This window comes from Calonectris borealis, chromosome 11 (genome assembly GCF_964195595.1).
Source record: "Calonectris borealis chromosome 11, bCalBor7.hap1.2, whole genome shotgun sequence".
Taxonomy (NCBI): Eukaryota; Metazoa; Chordata; class Aves; order Procellariiformes; family Procellariidae; genus Calonectris; species Calonectris borealis.
The window spans coordinates 3,671,526-3,694,057 of NC_134322.1; the positions used below are offsets into that span (position 1 = coordinate 3,671,526).

Consider the following 22,532-nt stretch of genomic DNA (forward strand, 5'->3'; position numbering starts at 1 on the left):
CCAAATACCCGTAAAATTTAAAATTTCTGGGGATGACGTCAGGGATGACAACTCTCCGCTGCTTGAATATTCGCTTTGTTTTATTCAAACGCCAGAGGTGAAGTACAAACTGTAGTTAGACAGCATTTTGTTTCCTTAAAAACAGTTCTTGGTAACATAATTCCAAACAACTTTCAAAACTAAGTTGTTGAACAGTTTTGCCTAAAATGTTTGTGGTGTGGTTTTTTTTTTCTTCAATCTATTTAAAAAAGGATTTGAATGAAAGGATTCAGAATTAAGAGCAGTTATATTTTTTCCACTCTACAAAAAGGAAAGTGAGGATGCAGTTACAGATAGTTCACCACAGATCCCCATTCTAGAATTATCCTCAACTCCGAACGCAGCTTCTTCTGAACCATTAGTGGGTCACTTAACCTGAAAAAACCAGAAATCCTAAGGGAAGTATCTGTTGCATCTGGCTACGAGTGCACATCACGCTGCTCCAAGGTAAGAACACGAGTATTACATAAAATTTACATGACAAAAATTAACAAGAAAAATAGGGTCAATGCCTCTGCAGTATCCTTCCTGTCCTAAAACATCCACTAGACTGAAAAGAACGATGAAAGTTTTATTTAAATAGCATGAATTAAAATTTCAGAAAAAAGGGTCAGTAAAACTGAAGTCCACGTATCACCGAAGGACAAAACAAAGTTGTAAGCAACAATTTTAATTCCTGAAACAAATCAAAAACATACAGGTCCTTTAGTGTTTTTACAAAGACTTTCCTAAAGGATTGAATTAATTTTGGTGTAGAACAGAAGAGGGAGGATTGCTCTGCTGCGAGACTAAAAATCAAAGACAAAACCACAAGATGCAATACTAGCATTTGAGCATATAACTTAAAAAGCACTGTGTCATGTGAACAATCACTACTGATTACATCAAAAATATTATACATTTAGTTCTTTCATCTCTTAACATTATAAGATAGGTTGGGCAAATACCTGGCACCAAAAAATTGATGCATGATAGTTCCAATACGTTAAACAAAATGTACTATATTAGAACATTAATATTTAAAAATTTATGTCGACTTCTCGTCCAAATTCAGATGGCTTACTGCTTCCTAGAAATCCTGTTTACCCTTCCGGAAAAATTAGCAAATTACTGACTTCACCTTTTTTCACAGTATTCAAGGTGATTGAAACTTACCCCTAACGGAGAGGTGAAGGAAAGGGTATTATTTTGATATTGCGTTCAAATTACTGTAACAAACTAGTGTCACATTTTAGCAAGATCTCCCAGCAGTGTCATAAAGTGTGTCCCAGTTTTTCCAAAATCCTGTTGCAAGGGCTTCCTCCCCCACCAATGTAACAAGTCACTCCAGCACCCATCGGGTTTCAAACACCGCAGAAATCTCACGCTGACCTGAACATAACCCCCTATGAGTCGTACAAGGAGCTAAGAGTTTATTCACCCTCTACTAATTATTAATCTTGATTTCCCATTTGTAGAGTAACATTATTGTAAAATCTAACTATCTGCAGCACCTGCATTGCTGTTTTAATCTCTAGAAAGAGCAATCCAGGTGCTGCTATATTTGCTATACATTTTAATTGAATGAGTGTAATATACAATTCATATTTGAACATTATGCCATCCAAGTCCACACAATGTCCATCAAATAAATCAATGTGATGTTGCAATAAAATACACAATCTGATTATCTAAAGTTCCTCATCACGTATCGTATCCGAGAGAGATCCAATGCCTTTAGTATCAGACTGAAGCCAGAGGCAATCGTAAGGAAATAACCAAGTGCGCTTTATGCGGGCGAGCATTCTGACAGTATTTAATGGTTTGCAGCGTCTGCTTGTCGAGGCCAGCCTTCTTCCTCAACGCCAGAGTCATACTCTTCTTCAGATGAATCTTTAGTGGGAGCCCTATAATTAAAACGAACTGATCAGATACTTTAGAAATGGAGGAAAAGAACGGAGACAGTTTCCATGCCACCTGCAAAGTGCCCCAGCGACACATGTTCTGACAAGCATCCATCTGCTAAACAACCTTCTGACCTGAAAATGGTCCTGTGCAGATTTACACTGCTACCAGTATGCAGTCGCATTACTGAATTCCATAGCCTTTTGATTTTCAGTAAAGTCGCTTGATTTAATTAGTAAATTTTAAATTTCAGCAAACATGGGTGCTGGTGCTCTACAAAATCACTTAAAGCAACCATCACTGTCAGAGCAATACTTTCCACTCCAGTCATTCCCTTTGAGACACCGGCTGTGCTGAGCCAAGCTTCAGGCACAGACACAGATGAATACAAAGCACGTACTCAAAAAAGTTGTCAGAAGTGGAAACCAAGCCAGAGTTTCTAAATTTCAGGCCTGTGTTTTTAACCTGACCCATCCCTTCTCAACTCCATCCTTTGTTCACTAGAAGTAGGATTTTTTTTTTTTCAGATCCAGATTTGTCCAGTGCTTTCAGCGTTCCACCACATTATTACCATAATACAATCTTTAGAACATTAAATTGATTATTTTAACAAGAGTTCAGCAAATCAATAGACATGCCTTTGTGGCTCTCCGCTGCTGCAAGAGCAACAGAGAAGAAAACTGCAGCAGCCTGGAGCTTGCATTAAAAAACAAAGAAAAAAAAACCCAAACAAAAAAAACCCTCAGTGGTAGAAAGTGGTAGAGGAAGAAAAAAGTTCTGTTTCAGAAATTTCAGTATAGTCACAATTAAACTTCGGATTTTTACTGTTACCTTAAGATGCTTATAATTTACTTCTAGTTCTACAGGTATACACACACACACACAAATAGCTTAAAGTAACTTCATATATAAGTTTATTTTTAAATTTCTATTTAAAAACTAAAGCAATACAAACCCAAGGTCTCTAGGACAGAATAGGCACTAATTCAGATGTGTACAGTATACAGAGAATTGGATCCTTTTTAGGTTGTGTGCATGGTTCTGTGTTTATACGCCTGTTCCTACAGCAAACATCAGAATACCTGTCTAGCTGTATTACTAGTCTGTTCTGATACTTCCGTTATGGTTTTACCTAATGTATCCTGGCTCTTTTTTGCCTTCTACAACATCTTTGTCAACTTCCACGCATACAATGTCAGAATTGGGCACTTCAAACATGGGCTCCAGCAACAGCTTTTCCTACAAGAAAACAGAGGGAAAAATATTTCTGTATGCCCTATTTGCATAACAATATGGTTAGCAAGCAATTTTCAGAGTTAGAGAGTTTTCTTGGAAGAACTCTGAATACCCACAGTTTTTCTCCATGTAAGACCCAGAACCAAGTGAGGTTTTGACTGAAAATTGTCACGATTAGGTCCATACACACGCATGTAGGTAGCTTCATTTACTCAACATGAAACTTAATTTACTCACCATTATAGATCGAAGACCTCTTGCACCAGTTTTTCTGTCTAGGGCCAGTCTGGCTATAGCCTTCAGTGCATCTTCAGTTACATTTAATTCACACTACAGAGAAAAACGGTAAGTTTATATGCTTCATTTATAACTCAACAGTGTGTTGAGTACGACAGTGCAAGCATTACTGAAAATAACAAACAGTAGCCATTTACTTGTTACAGACCAGAACATTTTACATTTAAGATACATACATAAAGCTTCAGCTACGCTTCGTTTTTGACTAACATTACCAGCATTGACTATGTCCCCTTACCTACAGCTACTATAAGTACCTCTACAGTACATGAAGTGGCTCTTGATGCCTATTCAGGCAAGATCACAGATGTTCATCTGAACGTTAACATGAAGAGCAGCTCAACTACTTCCAGATTACTTGCCCCACAAGGATAGTTATCTAATCTAAACCAGTCAGGTTTTAATGAGTTAGCCTACTTTTTCTTCAGAGTGGGAGGGTGCACATGTGGGGGGAAGATGTGATTTCAACTGATATTTTAGATTGCTTTAAAACTGTTTTTATAAACAAGAATATTGAAGAGTCATCAAATAAAAATTCAAACCTTATCCATGCTGAAAAGTGCCTGGTATTGAGGAACCACAGCATTTCGTGGCTCAGTAAGAATCCGTACAAGCGTTTTCTCATCTAGGCTGTGCAGAGGAACCACAACTGGCAAACGTCCCACAAACTCGGGAATCATGCCAAACTCAATGAGATCTCTGGCTTCCACATGACGCAGCAAGCGATCCTTTTCTTCAATATCTTCATGTGGATCAGACTCTCCACTTATGTTAGCAAGATCAGCTGCTGCTGCAGCCCTTCTGCCTTTTCCCATATTAGATGGTGTCCCAAATCCTAGATACTGCAAAACAAACATGTTATGCTTACAGAACTATAATAGTTAAGTTTTCTTTATGTAACTAAATCACATTCCATGTGCATTAAAAAAAATGTGGAGTGACTGATTATGTCATTACATATTAATTCAAGCTCAAGAAATTACTCATAGTAAAATTAGACCCCTTGACCACAATCAGTTCCTTATAACATTTAAATCCCTCAGTAAAGTATCAATACATCAGCCTAAGAGCAAGTTTTTCTTAAAATAAAAAAAGTTAGTAACGTGTCCTGGTAAGTTCACAAATACCAGTGACGCTAAAAAGGGCTCTTCAGAAGTGAAGCAAATGCATGTAAGAACGCTCACATGAAAAGCTACATGAATTATCACAAATAGTAATTCGGATTGCAGTCACTCCTCTGTTTTTAAGAAGCAGGGTGCACATTTTGTCAGAAAGCTGCAGCCAGAAGAACTCTGTCTCCTAACATTAACATACAAAATAGTCAACTGCATGACTAGGTATTTTAAGAAGATGATAGCTTTTAGCACCATTTGCTCAAATTATCTGAGTATCAACAGTAAAAACTTTTTTCTACTGATATCCCAAGGTTTTCTCAGTTTCATACTTGGTACACTCCAACTGAAAGAAACCCTATTATAATTGCTAGAACTGTTTCACATATTCTGTTTTTAAGAAACACAGTAAGGTAAAAAGTTTACTACTTACGTATGGACAGCAAGTCCTCTACCAACAGCTTTCAACCTTTTTCCCCCCCTTATTTGCATATGCTAAAAATTTCTGTGTGGAAGCAGAGACCATTCAAGCTACTTAAGCCTACTAACAATAGGCTTGTTCTTTGCTATCTTTCTTAGGCTTGACCTCAGGTTCCCAGGTAACAGATGGAAAACCACTGCTCTACAAACAAACTTAGTCGGTTTACAAATGTAGCAAGACTTTTAGGAGTCAGTACTGTGAACAGTAATTAAGATAACCGTTTTTCACTTCAAATACAGCCTGATGCACTCACTTTTTCATTTTTCCTCCTGCTGATAATTCTGTCAAGACCATTAAAAGCACCAGAAGCTACAAAGAGGATATTTGTTGTGTCAACCTGCACCGTTTCTCCACGTAGCTTACGAGAATTCTTTTCTGGAACGTTTACTATTGTGCCTTCTAGTAATTTTAACAAGCCCTAAGAGGGAGAGAAGAAATAAGCAATATAAAATTCCACTGTGTAGCATCATGTAAGAAGGTGCACCATACTGTGCTTACTTTCACATATGTACTTACATTTTTTATCCCTTATACCTTTATAGTAACAGCAAGAAATCAGTTTTCCATACAAGACAAACAATCCCACTCAAGGACAGACAAAACCCTTTCTTTAATGTGACTCCCGTGCACATTATGAGCTGCACTTAGCAGAGAATTGCTTTAAGAGTTTTGTCAAAAATGGAAAATGTTATCTATTCCTGCCTACATAATGCAATTTGCTATCTGAATACTGTGAAGACGTTTTTCAATTAAAACATTTCTATGAAGCAGTCTAGAGTTGCTTTTGAGATTTTTTTTGGAATGAAGAAAGTAAAGAGGAAAGATGAGAGTTTTAAAGATTAATAATTAAGGAACTGAAGAACTACGACTCTATACACTCCTGTGCTATTTGACATATGATAGGATGACACACAGGCTCAATGGGCTGTTCACTTACAAAGTAAAGTCACTCCACAGAAGTACTTACTTGTTGAACACCTTCTCCTCCGACATCCCGTAACTGATGAATACCAGGAACGCTGCCAATCTTATCTACTTCATCCAGAAAAACAATTCCTGCAGTTACAGAAAATGGGTTTAAGGAAGACTCCACTTTTTAAGAGAAGCAAGAACTTACACACAGGGAAGAACATAATTTAAGATAGCTGTAATCTGTTCTACTGCCATACTGTAGATTGTAAAAAGGTACGCAATCTTGTCCAACTATGGGCAAGAACAAAAACTACAAGATATGTTTAGAGCTCTTTTTAGGTTTATTATTTTGATTTAAAGTGTCAAAATTCAGGTACATGCAACAGGAGCATAAATTACAGAAATACTGATGGTGTCAAAGTTTAGAACACTTAAGCAAGATTAACACAGTCTATGAATGAAATTCAGGAAACATACTGTAAAAGTTTACCTTGCTGAGCTTTTTCTACATTGTAGTTGGCATCTTGCAGGAGTTTCGCAATAACAGATTCAATGTCTTCCCCAACATAGCCAGCTTGAGTCAAAGTAGTACAATCACAGATAGCAAAAGGTACATCTAGGCATTTAGCTAGAGTCTGAGCCAGCAAGGTTTTACCTGATAAAATAAAAACTGTATGTTATATCTGCTGTACATTCCTCTAGAGCACACAAACCCAACTAATTACCATAGGATCATCATTACTGTCATTAAACGTTTTGAATGATGCCAGCATATTCATATATTCATGTATTTTCCAAGGGAGCCAGTTTTCATACATAGTGTTTTTTATGTTGGGCAAGCTGTATTTCTGAATTAGACTAATACTATACATATGCTTGAAATGCATGCAGTATCACAAATAAAGTGTCACACAATTTATAAACCAAAATTCATGTACTTGCATAGATTAAAGATTAAATAAACCAGTAGCCCTTTGCAGACACTCAGGGTGCAATGCAAAGTCCAACTGCTCTTCCTTTGAAGTTGGGGAGAAGCAAAATTAAAATATTATTTAATGAATGTTCTCCCAAATAGTCTGCAAAATGCTATTACTTCAGCACAAACACTCCACTTTTTATGAACACACAGATATAATTTCTCTTTTAACCCGCCTGTAACTGATCTGTCCCAGAGGTGAAACAACGCTACCCAGAGCATCTCAATTTGCCATCTAAAGCAGAGAAACTTCAAGTGAGTTTTATTTCAGCTTAGTGAAAGTTGCATCTTTTAATCAGTCAGGAAATAGAGGCATTAAAAAAAAAACCAAACTCACAACAAAACCACATGACTAGACCTCCCTCCTTTTCAAGGCCCTTTAGCTCAGCTTGTTACCATGGCATGAAAGCACAAAATCCCAGTTTGGATTTCACAGTTTAGCTTTTTATACACCAAATTGGAATAGTCACAAAAGAGAAAAATCACTCATTAACAATCAATTCTAAGAAAAATCTGACACCTATAAAAACACGCAGCTGTATACCTGATCCAGTTGGTCCAAGCAGCAAAATATTACTTTTTTCAAGTTTTATGTCATCATTGGGTGAATCTAGTACTTCTCCTCCCCGTTTTTCCTGAGGTATCTGCTGGTTCATTTGTTGCTGCATCGATGCTCCTAAAGCATTACCGTGTGGACTGATTCCAGCAATCTGCAGTAGTTCTGAAGAGAACAATAGTAGTACTGTTTGAGCACTGACTAGGTCTGCCATTACCTTAAATACACAATAAAAGCTTTGTTCTTCTGTTTTGTTCTGCAAACCTATAATTCTATCTGTACAGAAGTTTAGAGATTGCAATAGAAATATGGTGCAATTATTACAAAAACATCAGTTCCAATCATGTTTTGCACAAGCACATATTTGCATATATGAAAAAAAATCCAACGGTACAGTGGATTATCTAAAAATATTCCTCTACGTTAAAAACAAGTGCTAGAGAAATGTTCAGTCCTTACAAATTGACTCATTTTAACATAACTTTTTTTTTTAAAAAACACGAGAAGAAATAAACCCAAACTGTTCATCGCTATGATGAGAAAGTACAAGGACTGGCATTTTGTAACAATTACAAAAGCAATGCACAGGTTTACTCTCAAGAATTAAAGACTTGTCTTAGTTCAGTTGTTACAGGTTTTGTCTCTATATATGGATACAGAGATCGAGCTGGATTTTCTTTTTTCAGAGCACTAGTTTTAATTGGCTTGCAAGGTAGAATATTGAAGATTAAGAAAACTGGTTTGAAGAGGTATAACTGGGATTACAAATTGATCTACACTAGACTAAGGAAGAAGTTCAATAACCAGTGACAGTTCCCGTGGACTGAAAATAAACATGACTGACCTCACCCAGATTAAAAAAAAAAAAAAGGCATTCTGAGGTTCAAGGTGATAGTGCCTTTTAAGAGTACAAATACCCTGCAGAAAACAGTTGCCTAACTTCCCTTATTATCTACCTCCCATCGTGTCTTGCGTGGCATTATTAATATAATCATATCTCAGTTCTAAATTAAAAATAAGTCAATTTCCACTTGTTCTATTGAGGACAAATCTAAGGACAGATAATTATTGAACCGACTTCATAAAAAGTATCTTTACATTTTACTTGCTTTCCACCTAGAACTAGATAAAGGGTCAGATCCTAGTCACCTCCGTTAAAAATATGCACAATGCCATCAATTAATTTACTTGCAGAAGAAAAGCAAACAGGATTTTGCCTAACATTTCAAACTAGCAGTCACTAAAGGCTATTCTACATTAACATCAAAAGAGTAAATATTGCAGAGGAGGACATGAGCAGAGAGTTCACTTACTTGTAAATCTGTACTCATCCTCCCGTCTTCTGATTTCTAATTCTAAGAGAGAGGATGAAAACAGTAATAAAAAGTAAGTTTATAAACGCTTATAAATGCTCCACCTCTTGCCCTCTTCTGAATACATCTCATCACTGTGTATGAATGTATTTCTAACAAGAAATCCCCACATGAATTTGTTTTTATTGCTGTCAAGTTTAACCCAAAACCCAACTTGCACGCTTTCAAAATGACAGCAAGCTTTCTACTACTTAAAACAGTAACAATCTATTAGCTCTGATTTTCATTTTAAAACCACTTATAGAAGGGGAAAAAAATGCTATAATATAATCTTGTTTTGAACAGGCTTCCTTAAACTCTCACATTTGTATCTCAGAGTTACAACGCAAGACTTCACATATTTCAAAGTACTATCTATTATAAACATTCACTGCCAGTCCCTCTGGGTGTGCACCAATCTATCTTCCCGTGGAGGGTCAGGAACTTCTCTATGCCAGGTACACAACTGCTCTGCTACCATTACCAGAACAGTGCTACTAATGCCTCCCCCTCAGTTAAAATACTTCTTTACATAAATTCAAAAACCAAAGAAGATTTCTGTTTGCTTAGCGTACTATTTATTGCAAGACAGAATAAAACACCTTTAAAAAAATTTTAAAAAATCAAGGTACACTTTGAATCAGAAAGAGTAACTTAATCCTACTTCTAAAAATAAATTAGATCAACATAGCTACACACTTACTCAGCAGCAAAAGTACTGCCAAGAGTAACTCCATCTACACTTGCTGGATATGGAACAATACTACGGTGACCAACGGATGCTGCCAACAGCAGCAAGTGAGGTTAGAAAGCTAGCTATTCATCAAATTACCTATGCAAAATATTGATCAGATCTTCATGATCTGCATTGTTGCTTGCAGATTAAGTAGCAGATTTACCACTAAGCAGTAAATTAGATTAGAAAGAAAAGTTTAGGAGGCTCACTTTATAAAGTTAAATACCTAATAACATACCTCAGTAAAAAATGCTACCCATGTAATATGGTAGGCAATACCCATGGCATCATAAACCTTCTGGATTACTATTTAAATAAATCACAGAAGTTCACATACAGTGAAAATTAAATTTAATAGAAATTCTTTTAGATCATTTCAATTACAGAACATCTAGTGTCAAGGTAAAACCTTTCTCAGCTTTCTTAAGTTAGGGCCCTGAAGCAGTAAGTTTTATTTGACCAGAAAAATACCAAACATCATACAAACCTCTTGGTGTTAAAGAAGTCTGCTTTTCAACTTCTGCTTGCTGTCTCAGGTTAGCTGGGATATTATTGTAGATTCTCTTGTAATGATTGTACACAGCAACCGAAAGCACCTTCTTGGCAAAACACTGACCAACAACGTATTTGTCGAGGTAGTTATAAATCTGAAAAATAACTCAATCTTAGTAACTCTTCTACATCACCTTGCAGCAAAAAATTAAAAATAGTATGTTGTGCCAAAGAGGGACTTTGGTCTAAACCAACCGTTACAGAACTAAGAAACAGAAACCCAACATCTAAAATACGAAATACATTCCTGTGATAAGTTTACTTAAAAACACAGGGCTTACACAATCATATCATGTCTGTCAGTTCTCCCCTACTAACATTTGAATCCCTTGTCATTTTCACCCAAATTTATAAGAGGAACAGAAATTTCAAGAATATTTAGATGTCTTACAAGAAGTCTATTCAGGAGCCACAGGCAGCTTCGGAAACCATTACAGTCCACTAAGAACTGAGAATCACAATAAGCTCCCTCACTATTCAGCAGAGAGAAACCAAATGACTTTTGGTCACCGCCAAAAGCTAATCAGCCACGGTTCTCACCCAGAAAGAGGCCAAATAAAAGGTTCTGCAGCTACACAAAGAAGCTGCTAACATGAGGGTGCAGAATATGAGGCCATAGCAGGAAATAAAAGATACTACAGTTGGTGAGAGTTGAGGTTAGCCTCAGGGTCACAAGGGAAAAGTGAAGGTACTGGACTTCAGTCACAAGACAAAAGCAGAGGAAAACAAGCCCAGCTACTTTTATTGGATCTACTTGTTCCCTTTATCAGTGCTCTGCTGGGTCATGTAGCTCTCAAGGGTTTAATCTTGGGCTAATCGTCTTTCTTGTTTGTTACTCTGTGACAGGAGACGGTTACACACCTGATGCAGATCAAGCAGCAAAGCATTTCACCATGCTGTAATACAGGAAACATTGGGCTGAAATTAAGAACCATACCTTTTTCGGTGGAGGCGGCGGCTTCTGCTGGAACGCCAATTTCACAGCTTCTGCTGCTGACTCGGGCTCTTTAATGATGCTCTTTTTTGTGTCTGCCTCTGACAGTACAACAAAAAAATGGTGACACTTTTCACACTTCACAAAACGGGTGGAAGCTGCAGAAAAAGTAAAACAAAATGGTAAGAGGGATTGCTCAGACAGCATTCATTCAACTGCCTGAGTTCGTCATACACAGGACAAGCACCTGTAAGACAGCACAGCCACCTCTGTGTTTACACAGCAATTCCCCTTCGTTCACCTTAGGAGCTTTAAAAGCAGTTATTGGACTATGAAATTTGACACAGAGGGAATGCAATTTGCCCAAAAAGTCACAATGCAGGGCAGCAACCAAACAAGGGATTAAAAATCAAAAATCTATTTCATATTTATTCAGTAGCACTACACTCAGAAGAGGAAACTTTGAATCTCAGAGCGATGCAAAATTAATGAGGGCTTCTGACTATACAGGAATTGTTCCTAACTCTCAAACTAGCAGGCAAAAAACTTGTCATTAGGGACAGACCACTCTAAAGTGCGGGCAAGCAATCTACAATATCAAAGATAGCATGCAGCAGCTTCAGAAAGGACGGCTGTGTCTGGGGCTCTGCATCCCACTGGCTGTGGAACACTATGGAGCATGCTCGAGACCTAAGCCCAGGACACAGAGCACAGCGGGGTCACACAAAGGGCTCATCCCAACACGAGGCAGCTGTGGTATGCAACAGATGATCAGGACTTTGATGTTTTGCAAGATCTTTTGCTTATTTATTTTTACTGTCAAGAGTAGAACAAATTTCTTTCAAATTCCAAAAGCCAAACCCTCCTACTGCCACTTTGTGAACCATGTCTCAAGAAATCATGTTATCTGCAAAGACTGGTTTCAAAAGCCTGCAAACTAGAGCTTGCTCTACTTTTTTTTCCTTTGGAAAAGCAAGGTTGAAATAATCAAAAATAGATAGTAGAGAAGAATAAATCTGTATTTCAAAATAGATCTTTTCTGACCATATTGCTATGCTATTAAATGCAAGTCATGCTCAATAGGACTGATTTAAAGTAAATATATTAGTAAGTGTGTTAAATTAAAAGCAAAGTAATGTAGCAAAACAACCACATGAAAAACTTTAATGTCAAAACTTCTGAAATCATAAAAAGTTTTTAGAAAATGGCTTGAACACTGTAGTACCAGCTGATTTTAATAACAACCTCTGGCAATAAACAAGCTGCTTATTTATAACTTGTTGTTGTCTCCCATAGAGCTGGCATCAGCAAGAGAGGAGCAGGGTTCTTTTTCTAATATTAAACACACCTTATGACTGTATAAGTAAGACCAGCAGATTATTTTAATAATTTATCACATACTACCATGACCATCACAGCTTTATTAACTCTGCTCCAAAGAAAATTGGAGAACTGCTGGAAAGTTCTCCTGGCAACCTTCCAAATTACTGTTATCTGCCTGATGGGAATGCAGTGGAGAACCACTTGCATGCACCCCTCTTACTAACTTTTATTTAGCAACAATGTTGTAGGGAAAAAAAACCCAAACTTTCTCCCAATGCTCATTCAAAACACCTCTGATATTCTTAATGACTACACTGCCATGAGGCTGTTTTTCTTCCTTATGCAATGCTAATAGTCGGCTTCATTAGGATCAAGTAGCCACGAGAATATTTGCCCCCTGTGTAGATCCACAGGAATGGTTAAAAAAAATAGAAAATAAAGAGCAGGCTATAAGAATACTATTGTGCATCTTTAAAACATCATTCACCGAAAAAATTATTATGCAGAGTACACTTTTATAAATTACTCCACACAGCACAGAGGAAGGTTATTAGAGATCTTCCTAATTTTCAGCAAGACCAATAGGGTCTGTGGTTACAGAGGAACTTTGAGGTATGGGATGCCTTGGGGAGGAGACTCGGTTATCAAAACACAGCTGTGAAAATGCCAGTTTCTATCATCTACACAGCAATCTGGAAAAAAGTATCAATATGAGTTTTAACAAAACAAAAAAATGTGAGAAGTTTGCTCTGAAATGCAAGAAAACCGAGTTTAAGTACTGCTATCTCCCTAAAACCAAGCATTCAAAATTGCAAGCAACTTTACTATTTTTAAATACTGGCATGTTTTCATATGTTCTTTTAGCAAACACATAAAAGCACAGCAAAGAGCTTTCATGTCAAATTACCTCACTGTCATTAAGATGTCTGCAAATATTTACAGTGTGGTAAAATGCAAGTCAAGTGTTGTTTTTGGTTCAGGCAACATTACCCCAGAGGCTGCATTTGCAAAGAGATTTCTAAAGTCCATATGAGCTGACCTTGCCAAAGAGAAAGGCCGGGTTTTTACAATACATACAGGCAGCCAAAACAATCAGAGGATTAATCTTAAAAACACTTGTAGTGTTGAGATCATGGGCTGCTATTAAATTGCTGTAAGATAAAAAGACATCAGGAAAAAGAAAGCAAGGAAGCTTCTTGCCTATTAAGTATGGACAGTAGCAGGGAAGTCTTGCTTTGGAGGACGGGAGCTAACCTGATAGCATCAGACGGAGACAGTAAAAGCAGCGCCTAGATAAGGCTTCTTATGTCAATCAGCTTTATAGCTATTGGATTTCACTCTACATCTGAGGCTCACATTTCACCGACCACAAAACTCTCCTTACAGTCTCACAATCCAAAACAATACAGGAACTGCTGAGAAAGTGTGTCAAAGCAAAATTCCTTTTGGTTTGCGTCATATTCTCCCTTAATTGTTAATTACTGGAAAACCATTGCCAAGCAAACCCTTGTGCAAGATTTGCAGAAACAAAGTGAAGCCCCGTTAAAAACAAACTCCACTGGACAACCAGCCTGTCACACTGCCACTCGATGGCAATTAATTTACTAATAAATGTGGCTTTTATTCAGCATTTTGTTTCCCTACTTCTCTCAAAATGACTGAAAAACCTAATATTTAAAAACTGAAACAAATGCTAATTGCATTTTTTCCTTTGGCTTTAGATATTTACTTAAGGCTTTGCAGTTCAGCAATTCAAACCAGAATTGACCAAATTCATCATTTTTCCTGAGTAAGCAACATCAAAGGCTTATCTGAAAAATGAAGTTACAGTCTGTTTAATAAAACCTGCAACCCATTCATTTTGGGCAGAACAGGACGGATTTTTTTTTTCTTACTAGGTTTTGTTTTCTTTTTTAAAATCGTTTTTAAGATAATTAGAACTTAAATCTTCCATTTTCCAGCTGCTTTATATTCTACAGTTTGGCTGGGAAGCAGTGTGCTCAAATGAACGGACTAAACCAGAAAGAAATAGGTCCAGAGAAAACTTAACCTCACAGGAATTTCTGAGAAATTAAAGCAATTACAATCTTTGGTTTAATTCTTTTTAAGTTACCAATTAATAGAAAACTGATGACTGCTGTTCTCAAGATGAACAAAAAAGTCTTCTCTACTCTGTTATCTGGTGACACTGTGCTTAGTTTGAACTAGTAACAGACTTCATTTAAAGGCTGTAAAACCCTAAAGCCTCAGAGTAGAACGTGCAAGGATGAGAAAAGTAGATACATTCAATAATTCACAAGCAGACTTCCTTATATTTTGACTTTCAAGCTTCTGACAAATCTGACCAGCTGCAACACTTCACAAGCACAAAGTGGGTTTCCAGTCCCAAGCTGTTTACAGTACCTGTGCCATTCTGATACCACAATTCAAGTGCAGTATCACTACTTGTGAATTTGAGATTGCATATACCAGACATTTTCTCCCATAATGTTAGTATGAACAAGCCCTCTTCCTAAGAAAGTTTTCAAACGCGCTTAAAGATTCCTAGCGACATTGACAATAACTAAATCATATCTCTGCTTTCCAGCGATACACAGTGATTGTTCCACGCTGAGGCAATGCCTGAATGGTATTTCCACATAAAAGCACAAACTCCAGTAACAAGGGGAGCAAACACACCAGTGAAGTGAGAGAGTTTCAGAATGTCTCTGTCTACTCATGAATCATCTGATAAGAAGGTAAATGAGGTTGAAAATCCTTCCACTGTTTTCAACCACACCTTGTCCAGGGAGAGGTCAACATATTGAACACCACAGAGGATTGTATTTCTGGTTCCATCAACTGGTGCCAGATTTTTCAAAAAACCTTGTTGCCTATAGTTTCAAACAAACAAACAAAAAAGCTTATTACTTCTGGGAAAAAAAAAAGTAGCTGAGGACCGATCCTTTTATCTAACATAAATAAATACATTGTTATTATACAATTGTCTTGTGATTCATGATGTTTGATCATTTTTATTACATAGTATTTTATACGAGTAGCAGCACATAATAGCACATCTGCTCATTATTTTCACCAACTGCGATATTAACAATGGCTGAACAAGTTTATGCTGACCTTGTCTTAAGCTTCTTAGTGCACAAGTCTGATTATGACTTGATACTTCCTCCTTGAGCCCCACCAACTGACAATGGGTATTTGCTTTCTGACAACTATTTTCTAGGCTGGTCTCATTAGAACTGAAATAAGGAGAAATGTCTTCAAGTCTGATAGAACCTAAAGTATAACTGGCATTAATTTGGACTGTACTTCAAAAAAAGTAGCTATTGCTGCTGGACACCAGGCATCTGACATGTTTTGGATTTTCTGTTTGGACTTTCCAGCCTCCTATTTGGAACGTATTATGGATCTGACTTCACCACAGAAGACCATTCTAGTAAGCCATCTGTCATATACTAATTCCTCTGCTGGATAAGCACTTTGGTTATAGTACATGCAGGATTAAAGCTTTATTATTCAGTAAACAAAGGACAGACATTACAAACGTACAAATATATAAGTATTTATATAATGGACAGAAAGAAATATCAGTAGTTAAAATGGTATTGTTTATGTGAGTGTCTCTTCCACTGCATAAAATATAATGAACTATTTTAAAACTGCATATTCACAGTTGCAGTCTGAATTCCACTGCCACATTCTGCTCCACCACACATCATAGGAAATTACACAAATGTATCCACAGAGACAATACATGCTTACACCAACATGGCCAAACTAAGCATAACAAAATTTTTGAAATTGTAAAATTACACTTGGGTATCAGGACTACGTTAAGGCACAAATATAGTCATATCTATGTCTATTTAAAAAAGAAAGTATTCATTAAAACTTACACACAAAGGTCTCCACGTGTGTGCACAAGTCACCACACTTCGGGCAGCGCAGCTGGTTCCCTCCTTTCCCAGAGCTTCCAGAGCTTGACTTTTTACCACCTCCCTCACCGACAGACTTCTAAAAAACATTTCCAGACAATTAGCCCCGAACAATGAAGCAGTTACATTAGGCATTTAGCAGTGTATTTATGGAATCCAGTAATGTGAATATTGCAATAGCTGAATGACAAAATAACTACTGTCAGAATTATTTTAAGGCTCTGAAAACTTAGAACACCATGATATAAACATTTTGAAGTGTACACACATCTGCATTTCCCAGGTCTGCCAATTTTGGATGCCCATGGAAGAGGCATCCAATATCTACATTAGAACTGCTTGACTGGCACGAGAAGAATAACAAGCTAAACTATGTCAAGCATGTTTTAATAGTATATTTCAATGTAATTTATTCTAACCCCAGAGAAGAAAACAAATCATACTTATAGAGACAGTAATTTCATTATCACAACTGTGTTGATTCTAAAGGTTTCTGAAGCCACAACTCCTCTCACGTCCTTGACAGATGTAGCTATGCTGGCAGATGGCTGTAGGGTAGATATGGCCTATAAAACAAGCATCTCAGAAACCGCTTGGAAATATTTTACTTCTAAGGCAGAGTTCCCTGACAGAGACCTACTTGTCTTTCTCCGTGTTACCCTGCTGAGTGGTGTTCAAGAGTAACATTTTTTAAATCTATATCCGTTCCATGCCTTTGTACTTTAATAATAAAAACTATTATACTTTAGGAAACAGCAAAGATCTCTCTCCCCTTTTCTAAGACAGTTCCCCATTTTTTTAAGCCTTGCTTGCCTACTCATTTCTCTTCGCAAGCCTTCTCAAGAAAAAAAGACTATTAGAAATTTTTTATCTTCCTTCTTTATTTTTTAAAAAAGTTTAATCTGAACCTTCAGAACATGCCTGTGTCATCTGGACAGTTCCTCAGATGTCACAACACACCATACTAAGGCAAAGTTATTGCCTGTGAACTCTCAAAATCTTATTTGCTGACTAAAGAGCAGTTTTATTCTCAGGTAATCATTTATCTGAAGAAGCTGTTTATTAACTATAATTATAGAGAAAGACTAGGATGAAAATAGATCACCATTTACTAACAAGAATAAAGCTAGTCTCCTCACAAACTTGTCTTGCTTAATACAACTACCAAATCAGTGCTGAAAACAAAAACATTTTAAAATGTACTTACTTTAAAAAGCCTACTTGGGAGTAGCAGGCTTTTGAAGGAGAACAGTTCCGATAACTACTCTTTCCTGAGATCCTGAAACCTGCTGTGGATTTATAACATTCTACAAAGTTTTCAAGTGCCCCTTTATGCTAGGCAAAAAGATTTATAAAACTGGGAAAAGCATTATGGGATGTTTATAAGGTTTGTCTGCTAACAAATTCACAATACAATTCATTTTTTCCTCAGTCAGTTGTAGCAATTTGAAGGATTAGAAGTGTCAAGAGTTAGCAAAAATTTCAAGAAGTTTCTAATTTTAACTAAGGAAAAAAAATCTACTAAAAACATTTAAGAAACATTTTATATAAGCTATTGTAAAACCTAATGCATGGAGATTACCTTGCTTCCATCTCCAGAACCATCCTTGCTTGCACCATCCTTTGAAGCAAAATACGCCGGTGTTTCCGAAAAGTTTCTAAGAGGAATACGTCTTAGAGAACAAGTTTCAAAAGTTCCAAGTTTTCCTAAAACAGGGATGCGTGTACGACCACAAGTAATACCTAAACAAAAATGAAACATGAAAATTAAACATTAAAAATACTCTGGTTCTAATCCCAATGCCACCAAACCCCAGAATTTATTTACATTAAATGGAGCTCAAAGGTTTCAGCAACAGAACTCAACTCTGAACATCCAAATTTCAGTTATCCAAAAAAATTCTCTTCACCACCTTAATGTTGATCTCATTAAAAGCTGCCTGGATTGTCCAAAAATGACCCAAAAGTAATTCCAGGTCCTGTAATGTCAGACAATTGACAGTCTCATTGTGTCATGAAATAGGGAACATCCCAGTTACGAAACCAATCCTCAGAATGATAAATACAACCAACATCCAGCACTTATTGTGAAATAATTCAACCCCTGAAGTAAGAGAGAGACCTTTGAAGTGTCTCCTTATTACGCAAAAATTACAAAAGAAGTGTCTCAGACTCACGGACTGCACGTCTGGATTTGGCTTTCACTTGTGAAACTCTACTAAAATCTAGTTTCCAGGAATCTGAGGTACCGCTTGACAAAAAAAGTTGTCTTGAGGAAAACTGAAAGGTAGTGTCATATTTGGCACATGCTGACAGACAGGCATAAGTAAATTCAGCGTAATCTTAACTTTGTTGAAATAGCTTACTGCCAACATGAAAAAAAAAAACCTCATTGAGAAACTAAACAGCCTTTTCCTCCTCTTGCAACAGTGGGTAGGACTACATTTTATGATTAGGTATGTGAATCAACATATGTCGTGCTTGTGATTTCAACATCTCTCAACATAGACAGGAGCCTGGAAGGCACATCTCAGATCTCTCTCTCATTTAATAAGTGGCAAACTTCGCACTTGCTCTCTGGTTTTGATAAGAACTCTGTGACTTACTGACAGAAGAGCTATATAGCAACAATGACAATTAAAAACTTGCTGATAATACATGGTTTTACTGTTAGAGAGATGAGAGAATCCTATAGAAAACTCAAAAAACTCTTCTAAAAAAAGAATAAAACCAGTAAGAATGGCAAGAGGAGAACAGTTTATTTGCTCTGAAAGAGGTAACAATGACAATTAAGAGCTGGAATCTTAGTTGAAAGAGGACATTTAAGAAAATTCACCTTGCTACTTAACAGGAAAACAGAAAAATAAAGAAAAGCATTACGGACGATTCCTAAACCAGGAAAACTCTCACAGGCTTCTGCAAAGTCACAACCAAGACGACAGTCTCAAATGAGATTTGAAGTTGTTTTATTAACTTATATGCTGCTTAAGATTCCTGAACTAGAAGATGATTTGCAATTATTTTTAACATGACAAAATCTAATCTTTCAAAAACCGGTAACAGCATTACTTCTGTCTGTAAATGTGAGGGAGGAATAATGATCAACGTGCTTTCCAATTTTAAATTCCTCTGCCCAGTGCCACTGCCACACAAGACACTTTAGATTACATAGGATAAACTATGAAAATATCACAGTAAACTTAAAAATACTGGCTCACTTTCACAAGTAGTTGTGTTCCTTCAACTGAATCCGCAGGGAGCTCTGAAGACTACATGCGCCAAGTGCACTTGTCAGTACAGAATAAGCTGTGGTGAGCGTTTACAATGCAATAGCTGTTCTGCATTAATTCCCTGTCTTAGGGACTTATTCCTCATAGATAGTTCCTTTACTGAGATTCGTTTGACCAATTCTAAAGGGAACTGGGAAAAGACCCCTTAACAAAATAAAAAAAAAAAACAAACCACCTCACCTCCCGTGACCAAAACCCAAAGTCCCACAACTTTCCTGCAACAACAAGGAGATTTGGTCGGTGGAGAAAGGACGAAGCACTAATACAGAAATTCAAATATTTTACCAGTAAGCACTGTATGAGGACTAAAGATCACCGGTTTTAACTCAGAGCGCCTCTGTGACATAGAAAATGCACTGAAAACTGTATGGGATGAACTATGAAACTATAGAGAGTGTCGAGTACTGAGCCGGTAAGTGCCACGTTAGTGACTGTGCCCATCTGTTGGTCAGAAACACCGCAGCTGCGGGGCTTCACCTCCAGCATTTGACGCTGGCAGCAGACCCAGGCTAGCCAGCAGCATTACACCCACGCTGTAACGCTTTTGTTGCTGTTGAACTCACTCTCACAAAAGGCCAGCCTTTTGGGAACATTAAACTCACCCTGCTACACGTGCTGAACTCTAAAGGGTATAGATAGGCTAAACCAGGAAAAAAAAAAATCATATTACTGCTACATCAGCTTGTGGCTAAATATGAAAAGCCTTGTCCCTGTGCTTATCATGAGGTCCAAGTGATATTTTTTTGACAAAATATCATTGTACAATTAAAGAATGAAGCAGTAAGAAACTTACCACAACTACTTTCTTGCATAAATAAGCCCAGAGGCAGATTTTCAGGAGGAATCAACATTCCAGCCCAACGCCTGGCAACTTCCACTGAATGATCCAGATACCAATAAATGTTGAAATATGCAACAGCTGGTTAGCACGGCAGTATTTGCTCACACACACAACTGGCAGACAGGGCTTGGGTGTTTTTTGAAACAGTAAATTTAAAGGACATGTACCTAACATAAGACTGTTGGTAGCAGCAGCAATGGCATCTATCCAGGGTGTTCAGATTAGTGTGTTAAGAAATAGTGGGAGGCTCCTTTACACCTTACTAACCTTTAATTGAAACTTGAGGGAAGAAATACTGACTTTTGGGGCAAGCTTCAAATGTCTTGGAAGAATCGCTTGCCCAAGGAAGCGACAGGGAGACTGACAGAAGAGAAGTCTCCTCTTTGTCCCACACAACACTTGATGGACTAGACCGACCCATGCACTCCGAATACTCTCAAGTTTGTACCAAACAGCAATAGCAAACAAAGTACCTGGCAGAAGACGTAATCTGTTACAACAACAAAAATGCACCAAAATAAGTTGTTTTATTTTTAAAAGAACTTTCACAGAAAGCCAATGCATAAATAATCTTATTACTCTGTATCTGTGTTTTAGTCTCGTTTGTTCTTTTACATATCCCTTTTAAATCTTAGTTCTGACAAAAAAAATTACAATTTTTAAAAAAAGATAATTCTGAAGTTAATTTGGAACATTACTTGCTTTAAAGGTTATTGTTTCAGTGGGTTTACATGAGGCCAGACAGGCTGGAGTTGAAAGTATTGGTTTAAACCTTTCAGCACAGGTGACATCAGAGATGTAAATGTAAAGTCAACTGCAATGAGTTAACTCGCCTCCTGAAAGCAATAAATCATCTCTGACTCGTCAGGCTATTGCTGAGGGTACAATCACTCAAAATCTTGTTGCAAATGTAGCAACAGCAAAGATTTTCAGCGCAATTTGGGGGTGGTCTGCCTTTCACCAAAAGCAGCACATGGTACATCCGCTCTCACTACCCACAAGAACATGACGAAACGGAGAAAAGTAGTAAAAAAAGTAACAGCCTCCCTCTGCTTCAACTTCCAGTAAGTGGTTTGCACAACCTCACCTTTCCACTATGTTGGAAATTACTTTTTGCTAACTGAGCCCAAGTCTTTATGAGAAATATTTCAAGTGCAGGCGGCAAAAACCGTAGGTTTTTAATCAGTCAGCTTATTAAGTTCATTTACTAGCACTGCAGGGTCGCACACCCTGGACAACTGCCGCTGAAAATCACTCCCGTGGAAACAAACTCTATTCTCGCATTACATTTCCCAAAAGATATTCCAGTGGGGGCTAATTTTCCAGAACTTCACACCGTGTAATGCTGCCCTTAACCCTGACACGCCACCGGCCGTCCCCTCACGCCACCCTCGCTGACACCAGCAAAAGATTAACGGGAAAAAAGGAAAAGGCCGAAGCAGCCGCCCGTCGCCTAACCGAAGCCCTTATCGCAGCGGTGCAGCACGGTACTCCCCAGGCCGGCTGCCGCGGGGCGCGGGGCCGCGGGAGGGCTCGTCTCCCGGCCCCAGGCAGCGCCTCCGGAGCTGCGGCGCTGCGGCAGGGACTCGGCGGGCCCCACTCCCGAGAATCACCGGCAGCGGCGGGCTGGAGGGGCGCGGAGCGGTGACAGCCGTGCGGCGGCCGGAGAGAACGGGGTTTCCCCTCAGGGAGGCGGCGGGGAGCGGAAGGGGCCGCCGCGCTCCGGCCCCGTGAGGGCCCCGGGACGGAGGGCCCAGCCCCGCCGGGGAGCAGCGTCGGGCCGGACGACGGCGAGGGGAGGACGGCGGTTACCTCTCCGCGCGGAGGGCAGCGTGGAGCCCAGAAGGCGGGCGGCGGCGGCGCAGCTGTGGCAGGCGGACATGGTGCGGCCGGGGGCCCGGCCCGCTCCCCCCAGCCGCCGACTAGGCCTCGCTGGCGGCGGTGCTGCGCGCCCCACCCGCGCCGTAAACACCCCCTCCCCCGCCCGGCGCCGCCTCAGTGACGGCAGCGCGCTGCCGACCGCCCGCCCGGCGTCACGGCGCACACCCCCGCCGACTACCGCTCCCAGCGGGCAGC

The 22,532-nt window shown here is 38.6% G+C and overlaps 1 protein-coding gene across 7 annotated transcripts; it reads right to left on the bottom strand.

Moving 5' to 3' along the window:
• Nucleotides 1-59: 59 nt before the first annotated feature.
• On the bottom strand, nt 60-22,448 carry CLPX (caseinolytic mitochondrial matrix peptidase chaperone subunit X). 7 transcript variants are annotated; one of them, XM_075159803.1, is made up of 15 exons: nt 22,269-22,424; nt 20,409-20,492; nt 17,908-18,068; nt 16,287-16,404; nt 11,071-11,225; nt 10,069-10,228; nt 8,807-8,848; nt 7,482-7,658; nt 6,452-6,616; nt 6,017-6,105; nt 5,303-5,467; nt 3,999-4,298; nt 3,397-3,489; nt 3,056-3,162; nt 60-1,925 (listed from the first exon to the last, which is right to left on the bottom strand). In XM_075159803.1, exons 1-15 carry the CDS (start codon nt 22,336-22,338, stop codon nt 1,835-1,837), a joined length of 1,977 nt encoding a protein of 658 aa, XP_075015904.1. In that variant the 5' UTR covers nt 22,339-22,424; the 3' UTR covers nt 60-1,834. The 7 variants fall into 7 exon arrangements, with proteins under 7 accessions (XP_075015904.1, XP_075015902.1, XP_075015906.1 ...); XM_075159801.1 differs by lacking the exon at nt 22,269-22,424 and adding an exon at nt 20,724-20,994; XM_075159805.1 differs by lacking the exon at nt 22,269-22,424 and adding an exon at nt 20,624-20,645.
• Nucleotides 22,449-22,532: the final 84 nt, after the last annotated feature.